Source organism: Astatotilapia calliptera, chromosome 10 (assembly GCF_964374335.1).
Source record: "Astatotilapia calliptera chromosome 10, fAstCal68.1, whole genome shotgun sequence".
In the NCBI taxonomy this organism is placed as follows: Eukaryota; Metazoa; Chordata; class Actinopteri; order Cichliformes; family Cichlidae; genus Astatotilapia; species Astatotilapia calliptera.
Window position 1 is genome coordinate 24,260,145 of NC_137431.1, and position 19,845 is coordinate 24,279,989.

At 42.2% G+C, this 19,845-nt stretch overlaps 1 protein-coding gene across 4 annotated transcripts in view; it reads left to right on the forward strand.

Annotated features, from left to right (window-relative positions):
- Positions 1-9,857, forward strand: part of rapgef6 (Rap guanine nucleotide exchange factor (GEF) 6) — a 145,643-nt gene extending 135,786 nt beyond the window's left edge. For all 4 annotated transcript variants that reach the window (XM_026181206.2, XM_080307262.1, XM_080307260.1 and 1 more), the window contains 5 exons: positions 177-293; positions 1,855-2,119; positions 4,603-5,132; positions 6,032-6,388; positions 6,511-9,857. In XM_026181206.2, the coding sequence (XP_026036991.1) occupies positions 177-293; positions 1,855-2,119; positions 4,603-5,132; positions 6,032-6,388; positions 6,511-6,533 (1,292 nt within the window). In that variant the 3' untranslated portion in view covers positions 6,534-9,857. The remainder of the gene's footprint in view (positions 1-176; positions 294-1,854; positions 2,120-4,602; positions 5,133-6,031; positions 6,389-6,510) is intronic.
- The last annotated feature ends 9,988 nt before the right edge of the window (positions 9,858-19,845 follow it).

The window sequence follows — 19,845 nt, forward strand, 5'->3', positions numbered from 1 at the left end:
CCGTTTCTTGCTTCCTTTTTTTTTTTTTTACCCTGTTTGCTTTTTATCCACTTCAGATAATCTTACTGATTTAAGATATTAGTGTGGTTTGATTAGACTTAACATGCATGAATAATAAATTTTTAATTTGTGTTTTCTGGGTTTCATCTCTTCTATCGTTGCCTTTTTTTAAATAGTGGGAGGTGTGGCAAAGTCCCAGAACTCCAGCCAGATGAACTTGTCGGGATCTTCATCGTCGCTGACCAGCGAAGCTAGCTCAAAGGCCACCGTCAGTCTGCGCAGCTACGGCATAGGTGGGACTCTCCTCCAAAAGAGGATCCTATTGATGACCAAGCAGAGTAGCCAAGAGAGTTGGAGGGAGAGAGAAAAAGAGGAGAAGATGCTGGAAGAGACAGAGGCAGTTCAGAGAGGCTTGTTCCACTCATCAGAGCAAAGGAAAGGGAGATCCAGGCAGCAGAGCAGCCAGGGTGCACAGGCAGATGCAGGGCTAACGTCACTGAGGGTAAGAGGAGGGAGTCCAGCCCCAAAAAGGAAAAGGATTGATGGAGATCATCCTGCGGTCCAAAGTGACTCTCCATACAGTTTTCCAACTCCATTTTCCCAGTCTCCTTTAATGAGACACACACCCCCAGAGTCCCCCATAAGGAGGAGGCTAATGTCACCATTCAGGATACTGAGGAAAAGGAGTCAGTCCAGGGAGAGGCCAGCAGCAGTCAGCCCACACCTGAACAGTAGGGAGGAAACAGCAGAGCGTATGTCCTCCTCACCTCAGGATGAGACACGAGGGCAGACAGAGCAGAGAGCCAGGAGATCAGTCAGCCCTAACCCCTTCCTCTGGCTGTGCAGGGACAGAGACTCCAGGAGAAAGACCCTCTAACAGACATCACGTTGAGACAGTTATAGCAAAAACAGTAAAGAGAAGGGACACAGTGGTATTTGAGAGAGACTTTTGTTGTTGTTGATGATTTGCATTTATTAAGAGTCCATCATATTAAAAAAAAAGCATTTTCTTTTTAAAGTACAAGTGTTGCTTGAGAGCTTCAGATCCACCGTGAGTCACAGAGATGTGACGCCTGAGAGTTTTCGCTGTGAATACTTGAAGAAGACGATGCGACACAGATAGGAAAGAGTACATCTGAGGCTGTAACAGCAGATGGAAAAAGCATTTCAGTGTGTTCTCGCAACTCTCCCGACATTTTTTATTCATGGGTTAAAGCTATGAATTATTGCGTTAAAGCTGTTTGGATGTCACCGAGCAGCCGACAGTCATGTTTGTCGCTGTGAAACATTCTTCGTTCCCGAATTTGAATTTTAAAATGATTAAATTTATTCTTCGTTTTTGGTTGACAAGTTGTAGGCTCTGTTTTTGGTATATGGATTTCTTCTGTGGCGTGCAGCATTTTAATTGTAATGTTCATTTAGTTTCCCGACAGTCAGTTTATTTGTTTTTTGTGATATAAAGTTTAAACTATGAACCCACCCCCTCCCACAAGTGTGTGTTTCACAGTCATTTCTACACAATTCATAGTCTCAGTCTACAAATAACACAAACAACAGCCTCACGCTTTCTGATAGTGTTTGTGATTTCGGCGTCACCGAAATTTAAAGTCGTCTCTTCACAGTCGTCTCTTTGTCTTCCTCAGGATGCAGTCACTCACTAAAGAGAGCATCATTTGTGTACAGTGCACATTAACACTGCCGTACTTTGGCTGCAGTAATCGTCATTGCAACCCAGTAAAATGATCTGCATTTGTACCACTGCACTCAGCTTTTGTTTAAAAGTCTCTGTTCAGTTTTAATAAAAATTTAGCTTAACCTCCAAAATGTAAATATCTGAAACGCTCCTCTGTCCAGGTTATGCCCTCCTACCGCCCGGTAAAGCTGACAACCTGTCGGACTCGAGTCACAGCGAGATCTCCTCCCGCTCCAGTATCTGTTCGGTCGACTCTGTGCCTGCTCCTGGGCCTGATGACCGATGTAATAGCAGCAACAGGACCTGTATGACTACTACTGCCACTATTGCTACTACAACGTCTCCTGCAATAGCTACCGCGGTTCCTGAGAGCGCAGCAGGAATGCATTCCCACGTAAATGCTGATTACAGCCAGCCCAGCACAAGGTAATTTGGCTTCAGTTTAGTTTGTCTAATCTGTCTGATTAATTCTTTAGATTACATTTAAGAAGTGCTTTTATTTTGATAGGATAGACTGACAAGATAGTTTTGTTGTTTTGCACTTTGCATAATACAAGGACTGATTATGATTCCTATCGTATACTGACTGGATGTTTGATAAGGCCTAAGTAACACAGGCCTAGAGACCCGTGAGCAACCCCCCTGGCAATCTCTGGTTGCTAGGGAAACATGTATATTCTCCAAGTAGTTGCTGGAGGCTGCTGGTAATGGATAGGTCAAATTGGTTGCAAGGAGCTATACGGTGCACCAAAAAACTTCCTTGTCACTGCTTTGGTGGCTAGCAGGTTGCTAGACAAGATGGCAACTTGTCTGCAAACACCCGCCAACTACTTGCTGAGCAGTAGTGAAACTTGCGTGAGGTGATTCCCAAACCACAACTCAACGCAAGTAGTTTGCAGGTATTTACACCAAACAGTGTTGAAAACATATTTTTCCTATCAAACTGTGTGTTGCCTGGAATTACAGACGGGTCTTGACGCCTGTGTGACTTGCACGTTGTTCACATTTTGAAGCCTTGGAGTTAGCATTATGGCTATTGCTGTCTCAGTTGTAGTATCTGGGCACAAGACCTAATTCTGGCCAGCTTCATTAGCTGGATGCATCTGTAGATTGTTTGGGTGTTTTGCACAGACACAAAGTAACTCACCAAAGCTGTTAGTACAAATAACCACTCGGCACGCCATCTCATTTGCCAGATAATTACCTTAAAAAGCATCAACACCGCGAACATGGTTAAGAGGTCCAGTTCAGTGACTCCAATTAGCTGATGTGAAGCTGAGGAGTCTTGCACACACCACCTGGTACTCAAACAGCCAATGTGCAATAGATAAAACTTATGGCCTTAATAACATTTAAATGGGTTAAATATAATTTAAAAAGCATGCGCTCGACATTAGTGAGAACAGTAGCTATAGAGATGAGGCTGTGAGTATGTTTATTCCTGTTCAGTGCTGAGAACTTGTACTCTTTACCCCTTGAAAGCCTACAAGGAGCAACACCTGAAGCTCTTAAGTTCTGAACTGAGAGGTTTCTGTCACATTTCAGGACTTATTAAATGAACAAAATGACCGGGCTTGAATCAGACGTTAGTGAGAGTGGTCTCTGCCTCTTCAGCTACTCTTGGAAAACCCAGAAATGGTTGTCAAACCATATTGATTGAGCTATGCAGAGGCGTCAAAACTCACCATTGAAGGTACAGGGGCGGTCGCTAAATGTCATCTTTATGAGGAAAGAGTTAACATGGGAGTCTACGCCCAAGCTGACTCGCTTTTGGAGCCAGCTTTTTGAACAGGAACATTTTGCACCAGGCGACCAAAATGCAAGCAAATATTTTTATAAGGCACGTGTCAGAAACCTCGCCGTTCGACACACACGCACAGACACACGCTGTCTGCTGCCACCTTTTCAGCAAGCTGGATTCCAATAACGTCCTTCCCTCATTAAACAGGAAGCTCTAAAACACAGCGGGTTTTTATTAGCATCCCACATTTACTGACCTCCTCTCTCCTCCTCTTCTCTATTAACAGCGTATCGGTTTCTACGCGGGCGGCTTTTTAATCTGGCCGAGTTAACAACACGGCTTTTTTTTTATTGTCTGCTGTTTGTTTATTATTCCTCCATGATCAGGCCATTGTGTCTCATAAAGAGGAGACTCAATAACCCGTGTCCCCGCTCTGGTAATATATTACCTCGGCAGCCTCGTCGTATAACACGCACCTGTTTTATGAAATATGGCTCGGTTTCATTGAGTGGCTTGTTTTGTCCAGTAAAACAGTGTCAGTGAATGAAAACAAACAAAGTAGGTGAAGAGGAAAAGTTTATGTTTCGCTTTGAGCCAGGCTGCAGGGAAACGTTGTCATATTCTTTGTGATTTTTACGTGTGCAGAATCAAAGCTGATTTTACCGACATCATTATAAAAACAAAGAGTGCGGTTTGTGATCTGTGTAACCTTGAACTTCATCCTTTGTCCATTTGTCTTTCGTGCTGGTGATCTTCTGACCGAGGTGCCCTTCAGCGGTGTTTTATGGTTGATGAACCTCCTTTGTCCTCTCCTGTCGCCCCTCCCTTCTTCCCTCTCGCTTTCTTGTCGCTTCATTTCGGTATGACTTACCTCCACCTTTACCACCACTCAACAGTCCTGCGCAACAGACTATATTTTATTGACTATTTTTACACAGGCCGGTTTTTCTACACTGTAGTCGTGATTGCCACGCAGGCGTTCTGCAAATGCGGTTTGAAATAACAAGTATGCCAAGTTACACATTTATATAAATGTATTTTATTATGTAAAATAAGAGTATTTGAATAGGAGGTGGATAGGTACTGTTATTCACAGGGGCACGAAACATCAATCAGAGCTGGTATTTGTGCTGATTTTCATCTGTGTATTACTCTCGTTCATCTACAGCGGTTCCTCGTCAGCTCGGGGATACCCGACGCGAGCCTCCACCTTCACTTCTTCCATCTCGACAGAGGAGCTGACCCACGACCACACCTCTCTGGACTCGGTGGCCGACAGCGGGCGCGGCAGCTGGACGTCCTGCTCCTCCAACTCCCACGACTCCTTCCAGAGCCTCCCCACCTCCTCCTGCCGGCCCTGGGACCACGGCATCCACGGCCACCCGCTTGCTCTGTCCCACTTCAAGCACACGCAGATGACCCGGCCGATAGCGGAGGCCGAGGCTGCCGGGCCCGTGTGGGCGAGCGACGGCGGTGCCAGGCAGCACTCCAGAGACTCGAGTTCAGACCTGTCCAATCAGTGCCGGCAGAGCTGGGCGTCGTCCGGCTCGCTCTCGGACACCTACGAGGGGAATTACGGGACGATAAAGCGGCGAAACACCTCGGAGCACCCCTCCTCACCAGCCAAAGAGGAAGGAGGGCAAAGCACAGACCCTGCCTACAAAACGGTGACATCAAGCACAGAGAAGGGCCTGATAGGTGAGGGAACAGCTTGCGAGTTTGATTCCCTGTAAACACAGCACAGAGTAGCAGTGGTCAGGAGAAAAAGTTGAGAAAAAGAAGAAAATACGCTCTGCCATCCTAGATTTGCTTGTGAGGTTATAGACTTTGATTTTTTTTTCCCCCAAATCTGTCTTGGTGCCAAACCATATTTTGATTTAAGCTCCAGTAAACAGCTTGAATTTGCTGCACTTTGATAAGAATGAGTCCGAGCTCATTCTTATCACTGTTAGCTTTCTATCCTCTCCAGAGTCAATTCCTCTTTTTGGATCTCCTCCTGTGCTAACACGATAGCCATTTACTATCATAAGGATAGCAAAACGTCTTTTTTAAGCAATTTTTAGGACAGATTTTGAGTCGTTGGTGTGGATTTTAATTGACAGCAACTGTGACAATCGATTAATCGTTCTAGTCGGCCACTGTCGCCTGCATCACCTCAAATGTGAGAATTTGCTATTTCTTTTCTTGGCTCACAATAAATATCAGATCATCACGATGGGCATTTTCACTGTTATAAGAACCAAGCGATTAATCGATTGATCTGGGAATAACCGACAAACTAATCAGTGCTGAAGTCAGTTCTCAGTTGCAGTTCCAGTTCTGTCTGTATTCTGCAGCCATCCATCTCATCTGTTGTGTTTTCCTTTTCATTTTTGACACACTGTGGTGCATGTGTAGCTGCCTGTTGTGTTGGTGACATCGCATTGATTTAATTTTCCCATTATTATTTTTTCTTTTGTTTTTACCCTCTGCACACCCTCCCCCCCTCTCCCCGGCGACCTTTTCGCCTCCTCCTCTCACTCCTCATCCCTCGTCCCCCCCCTCTTTTCTTCGGTCCATCCCCACCCTTTTTCTTTTTGATCTCCACCTGCATCCAGTGTATTGTGTCACCTCCCCTGCCAAGGATGAGCGTTACCGAGCTCCCCCTCCCACCCCTCCAGGCTACCAGGGCCTGGCCCTGGGGGACCTCGGCCTCGCAGACGGAGTAATAGGTGGGCCAGGAGGGCACGTCCCCAGGCCTCCTCACCTCAAACCTCCGGACTACAGCGTGGCGTTGCAGAGGAGCAAACTCCTGCAGAGCCCCGGAGCTGCCGGCAGTCTGGCTGAGGCACGCAGGCTGGCAGGTAACCTTCACCTGCAACACCAAGACGCACGGACAGCTGGGTCCACGCCGGGCCACTCCAGACCGCCAAGCATCTGCCACCCGCCACAGGATCTGGCTGACAGTGAGGATGGTAGGAAACTAATCAGAATTGATTCTTTTCTGTAGAAAAGAATTGCAAAGACATCATGTGATAGAGAGATTTTAGGCTACAATGTGAACATGAGGTATATATATTTATCTTCTCTTTTCCAGATGAGCAAGTCTCAGCGGTGTAACGGCACAAACCGACGGACCAAGTCGTGTTGATCCGGCTTTGGACTAAGCCAGTCAGCTGGTTGCCGTCAACTGTCAGAGCACATCGTCCAAGCCCCTCCCAAGGCCCCTTGTGACGTCACCGCAGACCACTCGTGAACCTGGCCAGTCACTCAGGTGACCCCTGTCCAACTCCCGGGACTCACAAGCACCTCTTTTTAAACTCGTTTCAGAAATCAAAAGAAGAAAACAGAGACTTTGGATACTTTTTAAAAACTCTGTACAAAGCAGAAAGGCGCTGTGATGGGATCACGCCGCCGTAGATGGACTTAAAAAAACCCAACAAAATAAAAGAAGGAAAGAGTGACAATAGAGACGTGTCGTGCGACGAAGTCAGCCTCCTCAGAGACGGACCGTGTACCTCCATTTTGCGCTTCAAGTTCACTTTTTGTGTTGTTGTTGATTTTTTTCTTTAAATTAAAATCTTGTACAGTGGTTTAGATTTTTTTTTTTTGTAAAAGTGTTCATTTTTCTTCTTTAAGTTGCATCTCTGAGCTTTTATGCGAGGATGGTGAGGACAAAAAGGGACGGAAAGTAGTCAGCAGCGTCGTGGACAAACATGAACTCACGGGGGTGTTTTCTCTTTTTTTGTGGCTCTGCTCATTTTATTTTGACGTTTGCAAGATTGTCGTCCGCTCCAATGGAGATGAATGTGAAACAAAGAGACAAGCTTTGGCACTGATGATATTAATTTACGCATGTGACACCAGATTCCACATGAACAAAGCAAATGCACAAAAAACCCCAAATAAAAATACACAGAACAGTTGCAGTACTTAAACTTCGACTGCATCAGAGGTCAGAAAAGCCCCTCAGGAGCCCGTTGCCTTTTTCTTTCCCACGCTCCCTCCTTAGGTGGTGACAAATGAGAAATCAAACCCGCGGAACAACGGAAGGCACGTCTGTTCATGTTTAGCGCTTATTGTAGTTTGCTGAGCTTTACAGGGGAAAAAAGACAAACTGCAGATCTCAGGCAGTTCCCCGTGGCTGCGTGTTGCACTCCCCACCGCCAGCCGCTTCTCTTACTGCTTGTTTAGTCTGTCGCGAGGTACTTTAGCGGCATGCTGCCTCCTGGATGTTCTATAAAAACTGTATCATAACTTGATTCTAATGAGCTGAAGAACAAATGACTTGCTGCTTACCGTAGAATAATAAAAATGTGTTGTTATTTAATTGCAGCAGCTATAATAAAATGATAAATTAGCACTGTGTGGCCACACGATTTGCATGCATATATATATATATATATATATATATGCACACACACCAAAATCACGCTGGTGTGCATAAAGACAGTGTTTACACCAGTGCTTACACATTTTGTTTACAGTGTTTATTAGACTAGTTGTCTATTGAATTACAAGCTGAGTGTTAGTGCAAACACTCCAGGTTCGGCCGACCTTGTAAATGTGTTAATAATGCAGCAGGAATATGCAGATGCAGCATAAATTTGGATTATGTGCTCACAGTGTACCTCTTGTCTCTCATCTTTGTTTTTGTTTTTTTGTTCTTTTGTTTTCTTCCTATTTAAAAGCGCGAGTGTCGCAAACAAGTCGGCGAATATTTTAAGGCGTAGCTCGCACCTTCATTCTGTGTCCATAGTGTGTTTTGTAGACTATTTAAAGAGGATGTGCTTGAAAATTGTCTATTTGTATTGAAAACAAGAAGCAAATTTGTACATGCAAACGAAAAATGTTTTGGTTTTCTTCCATTTGTGCTTTGATTTTTTTCCTCCGCAGTTCGGCAGGGGTGTAACTGGAATTAGATGCTTTTCTCCTTCTGCTGTTTGTCGCACGCTCTGTGACGCTTCTTTTGTTTTGCCACACAAAGACTTGAAATGATTGATGCTAATATACATAAACACACACACACACACACACACGGCATATACATACGAAAGTATACATATATATTTTTTGTTGTTTCTTTGCCATAAATTAATGTTATGATGACAGAAGAGTCGTGTATAAAGGCTATTTTTGAATATTTTGTTATGAGAAATAACACAAGGTGGTGATTGCCCTGTTTTTTCTTCTTTTTCAGCCGGGCAGGAGTCTTTTAAGGAATTTTTATTTTCTCCCCTCTGTTTTTTTTTTGTTTTGTTTTGTTTTTTGAAGTGCCATTTCTGCTCTTTCAGTTTAATTGCTGCTGTGTTTTGGGATATGGCTGTCTGTGTGTGAGTGTGTGTGTTGTGGAATTATATATTTGTGAGGCTGGGATCAACATTTTTTTTAAAATCCCATTTCCATTCAGTCTGGGATGCTGCACATAAGGACAAACTCAACAAAAGCCCTTCTTAGTTTGCGGTTTTGCTTTGATTGCTTCTGCCTGCAGAAAGGTGGCCCCCTTGTGAGTCTCTCGCTGCCAGTTTCACGACACGAGGCGAGTTCTTTCCCTCTCAGACACGATGATTGAAATGAGGGTTTTTTTGTTATAATATTCCTCTCTGTTTGAATTGAACTGAACAAGCTCTGCTGTGACGCCTTGTGTGGTGTAGGGTCTCTCAGCCCCGTCAGCTCAGCAGGACTTTAAACTTTTAACCCTCTCTCCTCACTTTACTCACTCGGCTCCTCTAATGGATTTCCCTCCACTGCTCAAGAGCACCTACTGTGACCCTCACCCGGGTTCCTTTTTCTTTGAAACTTTGAAACAGACTGTCAGAAACTGACTGCTCTCTTTTTTCACCTTTTTTTTTTTTTTTTTTTTTTGCACAAGATCCCTGAGATTCTTAACCACAAATCAGTATTATTGTTCACCATTGATTTTTTTTTTTTTTAAATCACAACAGCAGCTTGTATTACTGCCAATAGTTTTCCAAAATGATACAAATGGCTAGATTTCAATAAAAAAGCATCTCAGTGCTCCTAATTGCATAAAACTGGAGGAAGGCACATGCCACCTCCTTCACCTGGAAATACCCCTCATCGTTTTAGCCCCGCCCCCACCTCGTCTCCTGCTGTGGAATGCAATAAGAGAGATGTGAATGTGTTTTATGTCGACGTCTTTTGGCATTACAGCAGAAATGCACAACAATAAGCTTAAATGTGGTGAGTGAGCTGCACAATCTGTACAAAGAGGTATTAACTCGGTCTGTGGCTTAAAGTTTGCTTTTGTCTCACACTTAATAGCTGTTGTAACTTATGTCTTTTAGAAAGACAACTTGATTTTGCTTGTACGCTTTTTATGTATTTTTTACAAGTGTAAATAGTTGTTCTATTTTTGTTTAAGAGAATGTTTAAAAAAGGAAGAATATGAATTTGGACAATGAATAAAATGTTAAGAAAGAATTGTGCATTTTCTTTTTGGCACTGAAAAGTTACAATAGACATCACACCCTTAAGGTCTTCCAAACTGCACTACATCTCCTAAGAGCCCACTCAACAGTTGTTCAGGTATTTCACTCTGGTAAGATTTAACAGGATCAAGCCAAATGCAGCTACGGTAATATTTTTGGTGTAGGTTCCACCTTCTTTTGTACTTGACCCGACCTCTCCTAGTGCTGCTCAGATGTCCTTGCTGCTTCTCGGCCTTCTGCTGCGTTAAGCACTCCATCAGATGTGAGCAGGGCAGAGAGCAAGTTCCTTTTATTACTCATTAAAGGTTTAGTGTCACACAGAGGTGCGTGCTGGTTTTTATTGATTTATTTTGATACTGTAGTGGTCTGCGTCTTTGAGAATTCAGCTCAGAAGATAATTAACTTGTAAAGCACAGTAGCTGAAAAGCACTACGAGGTGGTGCCTCGCTTCCTTTCAGTTACGTTTAATACGATCAGCATCTACACTCGCTGGCCATGTCTGCTGCTTGTTAAAGCAAACGTCTAATCAGCCAATCCCACAGCAGCACCTCGACACATTTAGGCTTGTAGAGATGGTCAAGTTATGTGCTCAAGTTCAAACAGAGCATCAACATAGAGATAAGTTGATTTGCGTGACTTTGAAAACGGCTTGGTTCTTAGTGCCTTACGGGCAGAATCTGCTGATCTTCTGGGATTTTCTTGTATAAACGTCTCTAGTGTTTACAGAGAATAGTCTGAGAAACAAAGTATCCTGTGAGCAGCAATTTTCTGAGTGAGAATAGTTTGATGACAGAGGTCAGACTGCAGGAAGGCAACATTAATTAAAATAACCACTTGTTACAAACCATTATAGAGGAAGAGCATCTCTAAACAAAAATCATGTCCCATCAACTGAATTTACCAAAGGTGGACTCCAATCAGGTTGTAGAACCATCTGATCAGTGGAAACAGGATGCACCTGAGCTCAATTTGAGTGTCAAGGCTGTGAACACTGGTGTTCATGTTATATAGTTTTGTTTTTTAATTTTTAATCAATTTACAAGAGTTTCAAGCAATCTTTTTTCACTTTGTCATTAGAGGGTATTCTGGCCAGAATTTTGAGATGAAAAATAAAGTTAATCCATTGAAATAGGGTGTAAGATGAAAAAAACAAGTGAAAAGTTGTGATTTCTTTCAGTAGAAAGAAAGGATAAATAGGTTCACTTTTATGACCAAAAAGGACAAATTCAAGTGATGCTGGGTAAACTTTTGCTTCTGTGATAAAGTTAGAATGATGCGTAATGGAGACGGGGTTAGCCTGGTGGGAGGAAAAGTGTGTTGACCAGCATGTTCAAAGAGCTCAACTCGCCACTTCAGAGAGAATATTCCACAACTACAAGAAAAGTGAAAGTTCAGCTTCAAGAGGGATTCAGCTAGAAATGAGCTGGTAAAATTACACACAGCTTCAATTATACATCACAAAAGGGCGAAAGAGGCAGGGAAATAAATGTGGAAAAAACGGGGAATACTGGGTCTTGAAATAAGTGTGGCCTGCATGCACGTGGTCTGGTGTGTGTGTGTGTGTGTGTGTGTGTGTCACACCTCTCCTCTGTTTTGACTTTGAAGTTGTGACTTTGTCGGCAGAGGAAGCCAAAAGCAGGAGGTGGGAAAACTGAAACTTTACCACCTGAGGGTTGTGCGCACACATGGGGGTGGCTTTTAGCATATTCCTGTCTAAATGAAAATTTGTGAAGCAAAACAGTTTGGAAAATATTCTGTCACCTGTACAGTCTCAGCACTGCCCTTGAGCATGTCTATATGTGTGTGTGTGTGTGTGCACGCGCATTTTCTCTCACATACATAAATGAAAAATAAGTTGGATTTCCTCGTGAGTCATCAACCTTTCATGTCTTGTTTTTTCTGCATGATTGCTTAAATAAACTGTTCATATGTCCAACGTTTTTTTTTTAATATCTTCAAATAACCTTCTCTCCACTAACTTTGAGGCCTTAAAGGAGGGACTTCCTGTCCCTCTTTCAGGACCTCTGTCTCGAAAGAGGCAAAAAGTAGTTTATCATGAACAGTTTGCAATGCAGATCTATGTACGGAACCAGTAGCAGAGTAGGAGTCGATGCCCTCGGGAAAAAGTTAAATAGGTAAACATTTTATGTTGATTTATTACAGTTATCAATTAAATTACTGAATGGTAATAGGTGAAACTGTTGATTTTGTGATGAGTATGTGTTATCATATATCTGATGTTCCCCTTATTTGTCCAAGATATATTTTTCCCAGGGGAAATGATAATGGCTAATCAACCAATCAAATAAATTTACCATTATATCATTTTAATATATTCTTAGTTTGTTACCAGTACTTACCAGGAAAAAATAAATTTTGCTGGAATTCAATGAGCTTTTTGGATAGCTAGGTGCTTGATTTTTAAACAAAAAGAGGTATGTCGAATCCTTTTGTCTATATAGTGTATAATTAATCTTTTGAACCAGTGTCGAGGATTTAGTCGCTCACTGCATTTCACAGGTTAATGTGTGCAAACTGGCTTTCAGTTATCACGTCGAAGTCATGAGGATGGAGGCCTTGACCTTCAACAGCTCAAGCATGCTACTGGCGGTGACATCATGCTTGAAATCTTAGACACTTAATTGTTAATCAGTCACTGCAGAAAGGTTTTACCGTGACAGGGAGTTTGGTGGAATCGCCTACACCACCACCAGAGCTTATAAAGCTCCTCTCACAGGCTCAGAACGTCACATATTATTGTTATGTGAAGGACCTTGTTAGCATGTGGTGGTCCACTGTTGCAGAGGTTTGATGGGCTACAGTAAAATTTAATCAAAGGTCAGTGAATAATCAGCAATTTTCTGTCTGAAAGGAGGCAACATGCAGCAGGGTCGTCGCCATATTTCACCTTCTTGTTCTTCACCTGCTCAGACATCAAGCATATAAATTCATTCCTCATAAATCTTGTGCTTTCGCCAGAATCATGCTCGATTTTATTTTCAGATATATGTATTTCATCTGCTACCTTTCTTTGTTTGATTCCGCTTCTACCGCAAAGGTGAGATTCTGCTCAATTAGCAGCTTCTCCCGTTGATCGCTTGTGAGACCTCGACCTGTGAATGTCAACACAGTCGCTACACTCACTGGTGTGTTAACGGACTTCGTGCAATAAAGCCTCATGTTTCATAATGAAGACACGAAAATAAATATCTGACAGTTACAGTTTCACAAAATTCAAAAGAGAAGGGGAAAAGTCTACACTGCCGGACCATTCAAGGAGCTCTGCGTCACGTTTTGAGGTGGCGCTCTCCAGGGTCGCTTTGGCCATTTGTCATCGGTCCTCAAGGCATTGTGCAGCTTGTAAAAAGGGTTAAGGTCAGTGTCCTTGCATCTCACTGTCCTCAGCGATGTCAGCAGTGCAGCACAGATAAATGACCTGACAAGCCCGCAGACTGTAACCCAGTGTTTAAAAGGTCACAAGTAATCCGTCAAGCCCCCCTAACCCTTTTTTATTATCCGATTTACCTCTTTCATGACATTCAGGCGCTGGTGTGGTTTACTCGAAACCTCCTGAGGTGAAATGTTCACTCTTGATGCTCACCTCAGACTTGGCGCTGTTATGCCCCACTTTTTAAACTTCTCAAATCAACAAATAAAAGAGCTATTCAGAATATAACAATGTGGCATATGGTCCGACTGATCCTCCAAAAAATCCTCCCCTTTTTTCTTGAAACACAAGATTTTCTAAATCCCTCGCACAGCTGCAGCCTCTTTAACACCTCAGAAGGAGCTTTTAAATATTTTATTTCAATATGCAAGTTTCATCTGATATTACAGCGCAGCTGTAACTATTATGTATTCTTCATCTACAAGCATTATACAGCCTTCCCTGTTTTATATTTCTGAAGATAAAAGCAGGAAAAACATTAATATTTAAAAGAGTTCAAACAACAGGGCCGACTCCGATGGCCATGATCCTTTTCTCTGCTGCTGTTCCACTGAGAGCCATGAGGGAGCAGTGCTGCATTACAGGAAAGGCTCCCTTCACAATAGCACAACTTCAGACCAATGGGTAAAATTTGTGAAAGGTGGCTATCCTGTTAAGGTGAACATTATCAACACACAGTCTGCATTACACAGGCGATAGCTATTGCTTTTTGTTCTGATACTGCTGAATACCGCTTCCTAAAGAGTCCCGACACTCATATATACTGAGATTTAATTGTTTTCAATACGCAGCTGTACGTGTGTGTGGGAGGACATTTGCATTAACGTAATTGTGAGTGTGCAGAGTGTGTGTTTGAATAGATTCGTGTCATTCTATGTATTTGATTAGGTCTGTGTGTTTGTGCATGTGTGAGTTTGTTTGGCAGTGAGAGAAGTCTTCAGGGAGTGGAATCTGTACTCCCCAACTGTGCCGCTGCACATAAGTGCCTCGTCATCATCATCATCATCATCATCTCCTTAACCAGCAGAGTGATCCATCTACGTAAATGCATAAATAAACTTTGCTGCTTACTTTCTCTTTCTCCATGTTCTAAATTTACAAGGTCATATTTAAAATCGTGCCTCTTCCTGTCATCCTCCACACATGCAAACATCATTACTCTGGAAAAGAAGGTGAGCTGTAGTTCATATCTTCCATTGTCCTTTTTTAAGCAAGGTTGGCACAGGATTAGTCTGGAAAAATGGTGTCATTCTGGCAGCCGTGATTAACCCCCGATTACTGCCAGAATCAAGAAATGGCTCAAATAAAACCTGTATGACAAAGTGAAGTAGGCAACACATCATGCCACAATCTAAAGAAATTGATATCAATCAGTCTGGAATGGTTTACAAAGATATTTCCAAGGCTTTGTGAACCACAGTGAGAGACATTATCATCAAATAATGAAAACTTGGAATAGAGGTGAATCTTCCCAGAAGTGGCCGGTCTACCAAAATTACTCCAAGAGTGCATTAACTGCTCATCCAGGAGGCCACAAAAGGACACAGAACAACTTCAAGTCAACTCAGTTCAATTTTATTTATACGGCACCAAATCACAACAACAGTCGCCTCAAGGAGATTTATATTGCAAGCCACACCCTACAATAATACATACAGAGAAATACCCGACAATCATATGAGCCCCTATGAGTAAGCGCTTTGGCGACAGTGGGGAGGAAAGACTCATTTTTAACAGGAAGATACCTCCAGCAGAACCAGGGTCACGGAGGGGCGGCCATCTGCCGCGACCAGTTGGGGAGAGAGAACAACAATAACAACAACCTAGAACTGCAGGACTCTGTTGCCTCAGTTAAGGTCAAAGTTCATGATTTATCAATAAGAAAGAGACATCATACCGACAGTTAAACATTATGGTTGCAGTGTGATGGTCTGTTTGCGGTCAATTGCACAACCCACAAGACCAGGAAGGGTTGAGTATGTTTTTTTTCTTTAATAAATGTAATTTAAAGCTGTATTTACGGGTTATTTTTGTGTAATTTTAAAATTTGTTTGAAACATTTACGTGTGACAAATAGGAAGAGGCCAAATATTTTTTCCCAGCACTGTAAACATATTGTGGATCTGTTTAACCATCCCATCCAAACTCTTGACCTTCTCCTTCTCATCGCATCCATTTAGCTCGCTTCATTATCAGAAAGTGCCTTCTAGCCACTTTTCCCTCTCAAGTAGATGCTTCCTCTGCATGAGTTGCTCACACTTTGCCATGTTCGTGCACGGAAACACACATGCATGAACTCAGATTCGAATGGATCTTTTAGAGGAAGCAAGTGGAGAGTAGTGAAGGGTGAAGGGAAATGGAGAGAGACTAGAGGGGAAACACTGAAGGAAGGGGGAGATGATAGGACTTGATTTGTCGGTGTGTGTATCTCTGTGGTCAGACAGAGGCGTCTGATGCAGAAATAGATGAAGAAAGAAGCAAAGGACAGGAAGAGAAGCAGACTTTTTTTGAAGGTAAAGAATGAACAAGAGTGCAATCATTCTTGTCACTGTGCGATTAGTTTGCACCAAAAGGTTTTTGGATGAGGCAGGAGAAAAGAAACCTTGAAGTGTTTAAAAAGATGTTTCTACAGTCTGACCATTTGGCAGGCACCTCTGTTGTAGCATACTTGCCCTTTAAGCCAGCTGCATTTGGAAATGCATCATTTTCTTTCCATTTGGCTCCTCTGTGCACACTAGGTTGGCATTTGTGACACCAAAAGAGTGAGACTTTCAAAAGCTGTCTCCAGAGCGGATACCTCAGGGACCTGTGATCAGCTGCACTGACATTTAAAATGCGTAATTAAAGAGGAAATTGGAAGAGACTAAAGGTTGACCTACCTTTCAACCAACCAGCTGGCTTCACATGCAGGCATGCATGTGTGTGTGAGCTGTCTGATTTACAGTTACAGCTCATTGAGTAAGTAAAATACAGCTACTCTAAAGTTGTAAAATTCCCTATTTAAAAATCTGCTTAAAGAATAAGATGAAAGCAGATGCATTAAGCTGTGTTTTGGGCAACTGCCAATTTTTAATAAAACAAATTTTTTAAATGGGTGACTGAAGACTTTGGATAGTTTAAGCCTAAGATGGGAAAGCGACAGGTAAAAGAAGCAGAAGCAGCAGAGAGATAATAGAGAATGAGAGACATAATCGAGAGCGAGAGAGAGAGATGAAGGGAGAGAAAGAGAGGCTGAGAAGGAAAATCTAAATGCCCCCCACTGAGGAAACTGGGGAAAAGCCACAGAGAAATGGATGAGAGAGGTGACGGGGGGTACTTAGTGGGAGGCCCCTCCTTTGAACTTTACGTCAAGAGAGAAAGTGCGGGAACGAGGGAGAGAGACAGAAGGCATGAAGGCATCTCAAAGCAGATTAAAGACAAGCGATCACAACGGCGTTAAAAAGGAGAGAGAGAGAAAGTAGTGACTATATATATATATATATATATATACACACACACATAAAGAAGACACTTCTGCAACTCCAGCAAAAATGGGAGAGGAGAGGAGAAGAGAGGAGACTGAAGGTCTAACCTCCTCCGGTGCCTCTGAGCTGCAGCCAGGTCTTTGATCCTGCACTTCATTTTAACTCCACTGTAGGAGACCCTCCCAGTCTGATGCACGGGATTAAAGGTGCATTCCTGAATTTATTACACACAGGAGTTGTTATTCACACAGATTCACAAGTAGTTTCAGCTGGAAGTGACCTGCATTGCCTGTAAGAGGCCATGACAGTAGCTGTTACATCTACTGGTTAGAGTTTGGGTTCACCTCTACTGACAGTCATCTCTCCCTTTGTTCCTCACAAGTGTTGTAAAAGCGAAACATGGAACAAGTTTAGAAAAAAATTTTTTTTTTTAGGCCAATACCGATATTTGTTGATTTGAAAATTCGACATATAGGCCAATATAGATGAAACAAGTAGGTTTCTCTAAAGTTTGCTATGTATAATTATTTTGTTATAGATAAGTCAACATGCCATTGCAGTTTAAAAACATTTTATAGTCACAAAAAGTTGTGGATTACTTATTGACACTGTATCTGCTCCAATCAGCTTATTGTTGTTTTTGTGGTGTTCAAAACACGTGTCACCAACAGGGAAATTGCAAAGTGCCCTCTGCTGGACAAACTATGCAACTTCAACACTCATAACACGGTTGAAGGTGTTTGTTCTCTTTTCCTCTTTACCTTTAAATGTTCAAGTTTTGCTATTTGTTCAAATAGTGGCGGATAAGTTTGGCTTTTATCCCTTTCAAATGCCTCATGTCAAGTAAATGAATGAACGTACAGTTTTCCCACTCGAGCAGCTTCGCTTATTTCATTTTCCCAATAGCTTTAGGTGTGAGGGGGTTACAAAAGATGGCCGAGTCTTATTGTGGACCAATCAGAAGGTTTAAACATTTGCACCTTAATTAATTGGGGATACAGTGACAGAGAGGCATGAAAGAGAAGCTCAAACCATGCTCACTTTCTCACATCCACAGCTGGCCGATCACTATGTGAATATAATCTATAGGAAACCATGTCAGACAGCTGAAGCATCATCTGGCATTAGTGTTGTTTTCATGGAGCATGCAGCAGATGGAAACGCTGTATATGAATCACAGAAATGACTAAGACAGGTCACAGTGTGCAAAAAAACAGTTAAGCATCTTCAGACTTTGCCCTGCTCTTGAGAAACACACAAAATCCATCTTTTTTCCTCTCCTGCTTGACCATTTCTTTGAAGACAGTAAATTGATTCTTGAGCCATCCCACAGAAAAAATAAAAATAAAATCAAGGTTATCAAAACATACCTCAGCTTTAAAGCAAATTCTCCTCTCCTACACTGACCCATCGTATGTGTCCTCACAGATGACTGGCCTTATTCTTTCTGAAGTATCCTCTGCTTTATCTGAGCTTGAAAGTATATCTAATAATCCCAAACCTTAAATAGTTTTCATATTGAACTGTTCACGTTTAGTGCAGTAAAATGTATGTTAATATAAATATATGTTTTTTTTCTCTTTTAGCACGGTGGATCAAAATCATCTTACATGAATGCACAGCATGTATTGGCATCAGATTCTGGTTGTTTCTGCAGCAGGGACTCTTGTTTTCTTTGAGGCGCAGTAACGATAAGGGACCCGGCATCGAAAGCTTTGCTTTCACAAGATTAACTTCAACATAAAAGTTCTCGGCGAGCTCACTGGCTGTGTCATTGAGAAGCCGTTCATATTTCTCAAACATGTTCACTGGGCGTAATAAAGGAAGATTTGCCTGGTGCTGTTGAACATTACCATATACAAGCTAAAATCTTCCCATTACTTAAACTGCACTTAAAGCACTTTTATACTCTTTTTCCCTCAGTGATCCTGGATAATGAGGCTCCAACAAACTAATAAAAGAATAATAAAATGTGACAAATTGTCTTTGCTGTATGTGGCAAAAAATGCTCTGGTCCTTTTGTGTGTGGAAAGACAAAAAACAAACAAAAAAATAAACTCACCAGGACTTTTTAAGCATATATGACAAACATTTTTTATTGCAAAATATAGTTAAATTACTTTAAAATATGTATGTTCTAAAAACCAAAAAGACAGGATAATCCACAAACCCATGAGTGATGTCAGGGTGGGTACATCAGCCATTTATTATAGTCTTTATTATGCAAATAGAAAGTACATAAAAGTTGTTTTTTTACAACCAATAGATGGAAAATCTGTGGCTTGATGTTAAATTCAGGCATGTGTACATGAACCTCTTCAGAGGACGAAATTCAGCATCAGAAGCAGGCAAGATGCAACTCAAAGCACTCCTTTAATAATGGTTTATGAAGTGATGCACAAGGCAACAGGGACCACACAAGGACAGATTAAAATATGTTTCAACAAAGAAATAAAAACTGAGACTATATATCCACACATACAGTGGGGCAAAAAAGTATTTAGTCAGCCACCGATTGTGCAAGTTCCCCCACTTAAAATGATGACAGAGGTCAGTAATTTGCACCAGAGGTACACTTCAACTGTGAGAGACAGAATGTGAAAAAAAAAATCCATGAATTCACATGGTAGGATTTGTAAAGAATTTATTCGTAAATTAGGGTGGAAAATAAGTATTTGGTCACCTCAAACAAGGAAAATCTCTGGCTCTCACAGACCTGTAACGTCTTCTGTAAGAAGCTTTTCTGTCCCCCACTCGTTACCTGTATGAATGGCACCTGTTTGAACCCATCATCTGTATAAAAGACACCTGTCCACAGCCTCAAACAGTCAGACTCCAAACTCCGCCATGGCCAAGACCAAAGAGCTTTCGAAGGACACCAGGAAAAGTATTGTAGACCTGCACCAGACTGGGAAGAGTGAATCTACAATAGGCAAGCAGCTTGGTGTGAAAAAATCAACTGTGGGAGCAATCATCAGAAAATGGAAGACATACAAGACCACTGATAATCTCCCTCGATCTGGGGCTCCACGCAAGATCTCATTCCGTGGGGTCAAAATGATCATGAG